At 37.8% G+C, this 10,527-nt stretch overlaps 1 protein-coding gene across 1 annotated transcript; it reads left to right on the top strand.

Annotated features, from left to right (window-relative positions):
- Positions 1-942: 942 nt before the first annotated feature.
- Positions 943-10,284, top strand: GCFC2 (GC-rich sequence DNA-binding factor 2; the record flags this gene model as incomplete). The annotated part of the gene is made up of 9 exons (XM_010086003.1): positions 943-979; positions 1,747-1,832; positions 2,623-2,738; positions 4,171-4,357; positions 5,292-5,415; positions 7,033-7,111; positions 8,303-8,415; positions 9,162-9,361; positions 10,134-10,284. Coding segments are annotated over exons 1-9 (1,093 nt in total), but the record flags the coding sequence as incomplete, so codon positions are not given.
- Positions 10,285-10,527: the final 243 nt, after the last annotated feature.

Here is a 10,527-nt window from a genome sequence, read left to right as displayed (position 1 = left end):
CACTCATGAAGAAGAGGAAGAGAAGGAGGATGAAAGTTATTCTTCACTAAGTGAGGGCTACAACAGCACAGACTCTGAAAATGAATCCAGCTCTTTACAGAGGAGGAAGGATTTATCACCAGGTTAGTTTCCTGGATTTTATTTTTTAAAGGAAGTTAATTTACAACATTCTTTGTTTGAAGTACGTGTTAAGGTAGGTGAGATGAATCTGACTTGGCTTAAATCATATAAGGTGCAGGCATCTTGCTTGTGCAGAGTCAGGGCTACCCTTCTGAAAGAACAGTGATGATTTGCCAATATTTTTGGTTGCAGATGTTTGTATGTCTGTGTTGACTTTGGAAATAGATCAGAAATTATGACAGTTGGTTTTGGAAGAAAGGCAGCAAAAATTTCCTGTTGAATAATGCATAATTCCCTTCATAAGGTTAAAATATAACCTCATTTGTGCTGATTTGTAAACTTGAGATTCCTTTGTAAACTCACTACATTTAGTAACCCTGATCTTTTAGGAGATGGAAGAAAGGGGGACAGGCTAACAGTAATGTATTCGAAAGAAAAAAGTCTGAGCTTTGTTTTTAGACTGAGAGCCACTTTTTAAGGTTTCTTTTCCCTCTCCTTGTATTCAACGTGGTAAGCTTAATATGTTTAGAATTGTACAGTGATCCTGAACTGTGGTGATTATTGGTATTAGATGACATTAGGAGCAATACAGAGTGTTGCTTTTAGTCTTTTGCTTAGATTTTCTTTCTCTTCAATGCAGGTAGTATCCCCAGTGCAGCTCATATTGAGGCTGCTCGGAGGAAGCGTCACTTAGCCAGGACACGAGCGGATTATCTTCCATTGGATGTGTCAAACAGTCATCAGGTCTCTCGGAGAAGAGAAAGCAGTGACTTAGAGAGTGAAGATGAGTCTGATACGAAGGGTCTCAATTTTGTTCCTAAAATGAGAACTCTCAGGCAGAGGATAACTGAACACATGGGTGAGTTTGTGCCATTTCTCACAGTGGTTGTGGCTTTGTTTTGCTGATGTCTGTGAGTGCGGCTCAAGGCTTTGCTCCTCAGGGGCCTTGGCAAAAGGCTGTACAGCTGGTGCCTGATGTTTATATGGGACATCAATCTGCTTTAGGTCTCACCACTGTGGTAGTGCAGGGTGCTTTGAGAAACATTTAAAAATTATTTTTGGCCTTGTTGGCTGCAAAAAAAATGCCTTGTAGGAGGCACAGCATTTAACGTGAATAAAGTTGCTGTAAATCCTGCCTCATGCTGTTGGTCTGGTCTTCTGAGTGCTCTCCCTGCACTGACGACTGTTCTTGAAAAAGGAAAAAATGTAGTTTTGTTTATAAAGCACTTGTTTACTTTATTATTTGAATAAGGGTTATAAGGAATGCATAACTACAAGCTGATTCTGCTATTCTAATTAATCCTAATAAGATATTTTTGTATCTGTAGTAGAGTGTACATTTTGAAACACTCAAGGGTTTGCTGTGTATGTCACTCACTGTGGTATAGCCGGTACTTGTACTCTTCTTTGCATGTATTATACACATTTGCTTTGAGCATAAAAACAAGATGTGTTTGCTCGTCATACTGCAGTAGTCCTCCTTCTGCAGGTTTTTCATCTGCTGGTTTTTGTATGTATCACTTCCCACTTGATTGGGAAAACCATTGTTGCTTTAGAGGGAAAAGAACATGGGATGGAAAAATAAAGGATGTAATTACATCTAATAATGATTGTTTTAACTTCCAGTGTCTGTGAGTGATGAATCAAGTGAAGATGAAGCGGAAATTAAGTGGGAAGAACAGCAAATAAAGAAAGCTGTTAAGCTCTCTCAGGTGACACATGCTTTTGTAATCACTGGAGGTTGATTTTTTTTCATAGGCAAGAGGGCTTGTCTGGAGTACTGTTATATCTCCTTCCTGCCCTCTCATTAGACAGGTTTTTAGGAAGTTGTACCTTGATTCTTCAAGGAAAATATGATTAGAAATAAGGGAAGATGATAATGAAAATCTGTAATCTCTGTCTAGCTGTTCAGAAGCAGGGTATTGTTGTGTGCCTCAAAGGCAGGTACATGTACGTGATGGAAGACTGTGAAAAGCAGAGAATAACAGTCTGAACACTGTTGTTTTTTTTTTTTGCTGCCATGCAAGTGATCTTGAAAGCAAGAATATGCAAATAATACAAATGCTAAAAAGTCACAAAGTGAAAGTTACTTTATTACGCTGAATTTCTGTTGAGTGGCAGTCTGAGAGCTCTTTTCACAGTTCAGCACAATTTTTTACTAGCAGACCTTGTTAGTCATGGACTTCATTGCTTCAACTGATTGTGCTCTGACTAGATTTTAATATACAAACTTCTACTGCTTTAGAATGCAAATTGGCTTTTAATTTAGGAGCTAAAATTCACTGGAATCCTTTTTTAGTTATAATTACAGTTAAGCTGAGTTGTCAGAATGACAAGTCTGTCTTTTGCCACTGTCTTTGTCAGAAGGTAGCATTCATATTTATTTGGGGAGGAGTCAGAAAGTTTACTATGAGAAAATGTAATATTAAATTACTAATAAATAGATGGATGAAAAACTTGTGTAAATGGTGTATTAAAAATTAACACTCAAAATTTTTGTAGGAAATTTATGATGATGCTTCCCTGCGTAAATCTCAACCAGCTAAACCAAAGTTTGATCCCTCTGTTTCTCTACCACCTGTCAATTTGGAAATTGTGAAGAAGCGACTGACTGAAAGGTAAATCCTGCTCTTCTGAACTTAACTTTTGAGTTGTCTGAGTTTTTGTTACAGAATGAGATGATGGTTTTGAAGTCTTTTCCCCCAGAGTATTGGAGGCTTTTTGAGTGGTTATTTCACATGTAGTATGCCTGTTATGATGCCCAGTAGAGTACTACAGATTTTTAACTTTACCTGGCAATGCTTTGTTGTAGGGGAGCATTTGGACTTCTCGAGGGTGTTTGATCAACTAGAACTTACTCTCTAAAGTTCATTTAGCTGGCAGCAACTTTTTATGCTTGCTCCTGTTTTTTGACAGGAGCATTGGTTCAATGTTGTGTTTGCCCAGCAAGCAAAACTTCAGCCAGGGCAGATGGAGCTGGCAGTCCTACCCCTCTTACAGTGGTTCTTAAACCAGCTGCAAAAATAGCTCAGTATTTCCTAAAGCAGCAGTAAATTCTCTACAGCCTGTTTAGGCAGATTAGAACCTACCTTGATTTTTTTCTTTAGTCATGTGCCAGGCTGTGACTTTTCTTTATCAGTTCAGCTGCTGTATGGGCAGCTGAAGTGTCCTGGGATGGAAGTGGGAACCTCAAAGTGGGTGTGTGAGAAGGACAGCCGGGTCAGGCATCCTAAGGTAAGCCATCCCCTGTCATCATTGAGAGCACCAAGAAGCAGCTGTTCTGCTAAGTTTAGACAAGTAACATTATACAGCTGAAACATAAATGTGCACTGTGGACTTGCACTGAGCCCTCTGTGTGTATGCTTTGCTTTATACAGACTGTCATTGACCTGCTTGTTTAAAGAATTGCAACTAAATTGGACTAAGGATTTTTGTGCAATTGTATGCTTTCTTTGCCATAATCACCTGAAAGGAATGAGTTAGATGAAGTAGGAATTTCTGTACAGAATCAAAAAAGAAAAATGAGGATAAAGCTATCAAGAGTGGGAAACCTATTCGGAAAATAGTAAGAATGAGAGGGGCAGCCTGTTTGATGTAAACTTTATAGTTGTGTTTAAGGTGCTGAATGCTGAAATATCTTTTTTTAACTTCTAGCACAAGAGAGAACAATAGCTTAGTTCAATTATTTTAATTGAGAAGTGTTTCCTACTTCAGGGAGTGAAATAAGTCTGATTCTTATCTACAGGCTTGCTCAAGCTGAGCAGTCACTTGGGATATGTAAGGAAGGGAGGGGAAAAAACAAGGGGAAGCAGAGTTTTAATATATCTAAACGTTTCTGTGCTACCTACCTAATAGTGGCAGCTGTAGACATAGATTCCTGGGTTTTATCACCTACTAGCAGCAAGGGTCCTCAGCTGGTTTGTATTTAGTAGTGAGCACATGGTGAATGCATATAGGTACTGCTATCCATGCAACTTACATTAAACTAGTATGGACATGCTGACAAGAGGGGTGGCAACAGTTTTAGTTGTCTGGGGTTCTCTTTTTTAGGATAACATCATTGCAGGATGTGCACCGTGCTCACCAGAGGGAGTATGAAAAATGCATGGAGGACATTGAAAGTTCAAAGATGACTGTGCAGGAGTTGGAGAAGTCTTCAGATGCAGCTCTGAATTACAAATTCTACAGAGCCATGAAAACATATGTAGAAAACTTGATAAACTGTTTGAATGAAAAAGTATGTACGTTTTCCTCTTCCTTTTTTTTTTTTTTTTTTTTAGATGACAAAGGTGCATTCTGTCAATGAAAAATCAGGGGTTTTTGTTTGGAAGTGATAAGGGGAACAACCCAGTTCAAAATCAATTTTAGCAGAAATTTTAATGTAACAGGAAAAAAAATATAGGGGAAAGGAAATCAACCCTCACCCTGACCTAAAGTGATGATCAAGCTAGTACAGGTGTACTGACTTAAGCTGCGGTCTCAATAGGTTCTATTGGACAGAAAAAGAAAAATGTTATTGGAGGGAGTTTTCTGCAAGTGTAGTAACTAGCATGTGCTGAAGTTGAATGAGAGGTGGTGCTTAAATTCACTTTTGGGATCTCTCTAAATGCTTTTATTTAGGGTTACATAAGAGAGGTAGTAAGGATTTAATGTTAGGTTTGAGTTGAGATTGAGTTAGCAGAGCTGTATGAGAATTTGTGTTATTGGCTGCATCTGTTTCCTGAACTGCAGGCTTTGTGTGTTTAAAAAAGAGCAGGAGTTGCCTAAAGTTTGGCCTCAGTAAAAGTAAACTGCTGTTATCCTCTATAGATAATAATATGAAATCTAATTTATGTCACTTGATTGCATTGCAGTTGAGAGTCCATGTAACTTTAAGGAGAATTAATGAATATTTTCTGTAACAGCCAGTGGCTCAAAAGCAAACTGCAAGCTAAGTGTGCCAGTAGTGTCCTGTTGAACCCTTTTGCATGAACTCTTGGATAGTCCCATGATGAGTTGTTTAGTTTGCTGCTTTTCAGTCTTACAGGCAGTCTGAAAAACTCTGACTCCAAACATGCTTTTCAATCTGTAGTACTTTGGTTCTAATCAAGTACTGAAAACTGGTTTTTGTTCTTTATTTTTTTTTCCATTTTATTTGATTGAAGATCTGATTGCTGTTTACTGTATTTCAGCTGAAATACATTAATGAGCTAGAATTGGCTGTACATGTACTTCTTCAGCAACGAGCCATTGCAGTATTGAAACGAAGGCAAGAGGAGCTGAAAAATGAATCTGCTTATATTCGACATCTGACAAGTTAGTATGAAGTTAAAAGTTATTTTCTTAATGAAACATTCCCTCTTTGAGCAGGAATATACAATTTTTTGTGTGAAGTATTTTATTCTCCCATTTGATCTCCTTTCCCCTTCCCATTGTCAGTAGGTGTGTTCTACTATACCTCAGTTGGAATCCTCACCTCAGTAAGGTCCATGATGTTTTTTTTCCTCTGGTTTAATAAGGAGCATAACATGACCAAATACTTCATTAATTTTGAGTTATTCAAGTCAGCAATTTCCCATCAATATTTAAAAATAAAAACATAGTGTTCTAGTAGGTTTTATGTGGGAGAAAGCTTGCTGCTGCAGGATTCTGTGACTATATGAAAAAGCAGTGTGTTTACTTGGCAATATTACTCTTACATGAGTGTTTTTAAGGCTATGTGTGTGCTCAGAATGGAGGTTTTGAGCTAGAAAGTGGCGTGAAGGGAAGGACATGAAGAAAGAAGCCCCCTTGTGTAAGGGTTTTATCAAAAACAAAATTGTTTTGTTTTGGGATTTTGTGTCACTGTAGGAAAAAGTATTACAACTTTCTCATCTCGTATTTTCTTTCCACACCGATGTATTGTTTGTATGCCATGTGAATTCTTCAGCTGCTGCTGTTTAAAAAAACCAAGCCCAACTTCCAAACCCTTTCAAAATGTTTAGGCAAAGCTAAGAGCAATATGCTTGGAGCTGCTGGGAACAGATGGAGGCCAGATGCACCAGTTTCTGGTAACTACTAATCGTATGGGTTCAGTGTTCTTACTACACAGGATAAAGTGCTGATTAGAGAAAGCTAGCAGCACGTATGGTTTTGTAAAATGGTGTAGCAGACTGATAGTGGGTGTTAAGAAGAAAAGGGTGGTGCCATAATAATAATTGCCATTAAAATTCCAGCTCATTACAAATGAGACTATACTTGTGTGTTTAACAGCACTTTTGTTTTTAAAATAGTGGAAAGGCTATTTTTTCTTATATGATAATAGTCCAGTGGCCAGCTGATAGTGCTACAAATGAACGGCCTAACTAGAAAATACTTCTTGTTTCTGCTTCTGTGTTGGACTCAAGAATCAGAGCAGGGGTGATTAAAGTCACACAGTTGGTGACCACTCAGGTAACAGGAGACAGTGGGGAGCTGACTAGTCTTGAAATCTAAATGCGATGATTTTGAATAGTGTAAATCAGGGATTTAACTTCTGTTACAATGTTGGAACCAAACCTCAAAACTGTTCTAATTTATTACATGGTTTCATTTTTGACATACAGGACGAAGGTAGGTCCCCACACTTGCCTTTCACGCTGCTAAGAAGCTATTGTGGGAGGCACTAACTTCCTTCTCCAGGATTGGGAAGCAGTGAGCATTGACTAGAATGTCATCAAACTCACCTTTTCATCAACTGCTACAAGAGAACAACTGCACTATATGCAGTTAACAAGTAATATTGACTGTTAAGAATTTTCGAGACTGTTAAGAATTTTCATTAGGACATTTGATTTTTCTTTGGCTATTTCCCAGTGAAGAGCAAGAGAAGGAGAATCAGTGTTTCCTTATCAAGAAAATAGGTACTTAAAAATCATACAGTTTTATTTTTGTCTGTTTCTGTTGTTTTGATAGGTGGGACGGACAAACCAACTAACGGCGGTTTGGAAGGTGATGAGAAGACACAGCTTCTCGAAATGTGTGAACATCGAAGGTAGGTATTATGTGTGTGTACACTTACCTCTGATAAATGTACTGTACACTGGCTGTCTGTCATTTATGCAGTGATGAATATAAGCCTGTAGATTACTAAATGAGATTATACAAAAAGTGGCATTTCCCTTCCAAAACTCAAAGTACTTGGAAACCATCTATCTGTTAATGACATTCTCTTCATGTTGATTTGAATCTGAATGGTAACAGATCTTTTTATTTTAAATTTACAAGTCTTAAGTGAGGCTCTTTACAAAACTATACAACAGAAGCTTTTTCTGTCCTGTTTTAATAAACAAAATTATGACCTTATACAGAATTATATTTTTGTATTATTGTATAGAAAGCAAAAAAAGTCAGGCAGTATTGTTGCTGTTGTGGGTAGTTGTGGCAGTGAGTGAAGCGAAGCAGGATCTAGCCCCTTCCCTGCTATCAGTGTAGGCCAGATACTACATTTTGGATATTACACTGTTCAGAGACTGCTGCTGATTTTTTTTTTCCAAAGTTATTGGGAGCTTTGAAAGTTTTTCAGTTGCATTGATGCCTCAGCTCATAACTGTACTTTGAAGCAGCAAGAACCTTGGAATTCTAAGGGAGGAATCATGGTATAATCAGAACTTCCACTTGAAGCAGTTAACCTTTAATACTAATTGATGTAAATAACTGTATAAAAGTATTTATGCAATAGCACTTTAATATCATTTTCCTGTGGCAGAGATGCAAGCTATTGATTTTGCAGCCTGTTACGATTCTTGGTGTCATGGCAATAACTTTTTGATCACAGCTGGCAGTTGGGTGGTGTCACAATTTTTATGTGGATTGTCGTACAAGTAATCCAGAACTGAAATGACAAAGGCTGTTGAGAGCTCAGTAGTTTACTATACACCAAAGCTGTCAGTGTCCAGTACTGTGCTGATATTTAGTGTTCCAGGTGGGATGCCAGTCTCTTCACCAGGAGTGAAGTGAAGCTTTTTACATGGTTCATAGGGGAGATTAGAGACATTGCTCTAACCTCTTTTGTGTCAGTTTCCAAATTTACAGAATAACTATTGGTCCTCAATTATGCTTCCTTGGGCTGTTGCTCTCACAACTTGCTTTTAGTACATTTTTTTGAAGTTGGGTTATTTTTCATTACACTTCCTTCTGCCCTACATGGGGAGGAGAACTCATCTAAGTTCATTACAAAATGTAGGACTTGCAGGCGGCAAGTGAGAGAGCATTCAGGAGAAGGTGATCACCATGAAGGTATGTCGAGTGATGATGAGCTGACTTCGACAGAGGTGACTGAGTTCCAGAAGAGCAAAGGTTGGTGGCAGTCTTACTGTGATGTCCTAGAACAAAATATCTTTCTGATATTTTTTTAAGGATACATTGTTTTTTAGGAAAGGTGAAGAGATGCTTCATTTGCAATACATGTTCTTAGTTGCATACTGCAGGAAAAAAAAAGGCATTCAAACAGTTCTGACTAGTGACTTGGGAAGAATAGATGTATGGGTGTAGATTTCTTTTGATATGAGTTATGGTGTCGTGCCATTACATGTGACTCTTTCAACTGGAAATAACCTCTTTTAGATTATGCCAGAGCTGATCTGACGGTACTCAATGCAATCCTATGTGTTTTGTAAAATCAATTTGTTTTCTGAAGAGAGAGTGAATTAAAGATTGGTGTTTTAATTATCTTGATTGAATGGATGCAAAGGAGCAGTGAAAGGCATGATACCTTTTCCCCAGATAACAGCAGAAGAGTTTTCATGTCTGAAGTTGTATCACCATGGAATAAAGTTTGAAACATAGTGGTTGTATAAACCTGTGGAACAGATCATGATGAAACTTGCCTTTTTTGGCTTTCTGACAGTTTTTTTTTTTTCTGAAACTGGGTTTTCCAGGGAGCTGGTTTTAAAATCAGCTTCAGTGTCAGGTGTGTCAAAGATAAATGTCTGTATCATAATTGCATTTGTCATTTGTGTCCTATAGATGCATAAACTCCTTAGCTTATGCCTCAATAAGTTCTGTGATTGTTTCTTTTTATTCCCAATGAATATTATCCATAGATAACGTTTTAGAGGATAGTAGGAAAATCTTTGAAGATGTACATGCAGATTTTTGTGACATCAGAAAAATCCTGTTGAAATTCCAGGAATGGAAAGAGAAGTTTCCTGACTCTTACTGTGATGCTTATATCAGTTTCTGCCTGCCTAAGCTGTTAAATCCATTGATCAGAGTTCAGTTAATAGATTGGAATCCTCTTGAGGTAGGTGCATCGGCTGACTTTGTTTTCTTCAAAAATTTCATGTGTGTTTGTGTATTAATACACTGGCAACCCTTTTGCTTCTGGGTATTAATCTGAAGCAGTAGGCTATAGCTGGTAAAGCCTGTTATGTTTCTGTCTGTACCGTCTTTGTGAACATGCCTTTTCTGCCTTAATTGTCTTTGTTAATTGGCAATTTTTGTGAGTATTTCTGGCAGCCCAAAGTGTGTCTGAGCAGAGGCACACTATCTGCAGGGAAGACTTCTCCATGGGAATTTTGTTACGTGGGTTGTAGGGATGTTCCAGAGCCCAGGATAAGTACGTTAACTAGAAGGAGAAGGTCCATTTCTTCTTCTCAAGTCACTTTTGTATATGAATCATTTTAATCTGTATTAATATGAAAAATGATATGTGGTTCTTTCTGTGCATAGCACAGTGCACTAGAAATGAATAAAAAGTCATTGTGTTGGTCTCAGAAGTTGAAGGATGTGGTTGGAATCTTCTAACTTTCTCCTTTGCCCTTACCTACAGTCTCTTTTGCAACACTCCCTGTGAAAAGAATTCTTCTGAGTTCTTTGAAGACGTTTTGACAATCCCACCATTTAAATTCTAGCTTTAAATATAGTTTTCCTGATTGGCTGTTTTGGTCCATTCAGTGATGAGGGGGGATCTGAAATTAAGTGAGAATCTTTGTGGTATCACTGGGTGTATTTTTGCATGGAGCTTTTCTCTGTCCTGACCGGCTGGAAAACTAATAGGAATGATTTTTCAGCAGAATTTTATGAAGTTGGAAGAGATGCCCTGGTTCAGAGCTATAGAAGAATTCAGTGATGCCAAAAATGTATCTGAACCAAAAAGGGATGATGATACCGATCAAGAAGTTTTGCCTAAAGTGATTGAAAAAACTATTCTTCCAAAAATTACAGGTATAGTAAGATTGTCTTGAAAATGTTTGCTGCAGCTAGGCAATCAAACCTAGCTATCAAATAATGCTAGTTATAGAATTGTGCTCCAAGATGTAGTGATTACCTAGTTCCACAGAGTGATGCTAAGGTAAGACTCTCCAAGATTATTCTAAGTGACAGCTTCTTATATGTTTAATTTTGCTACGCTGTAATGTCTTGAAACTAAATCCGATAACCATTTGCGTATCACGAATGAAATAAATT

The sequence above is a fragment of the Pterocles gutturalis genome, unplaced genomic scaffold (genome assembly GCF_000699245.1).
Source record: "Pterocles gutturalis isolate BGI_N339 unplaced genomic scaffold, ASM69924v1 scaffold41205, whole genome shotgun sequence".
In the NCBI taxonomy this organism is placed as follows: Eukaryota; Metazoa; Chordata; class Aves; order Pterocliformes; family Pteroclidae; genus Pterocles; species Pterocles gutturalis.
This window is presented reverse-complemented; position numbering and strand designations above follow the sequence as displayed.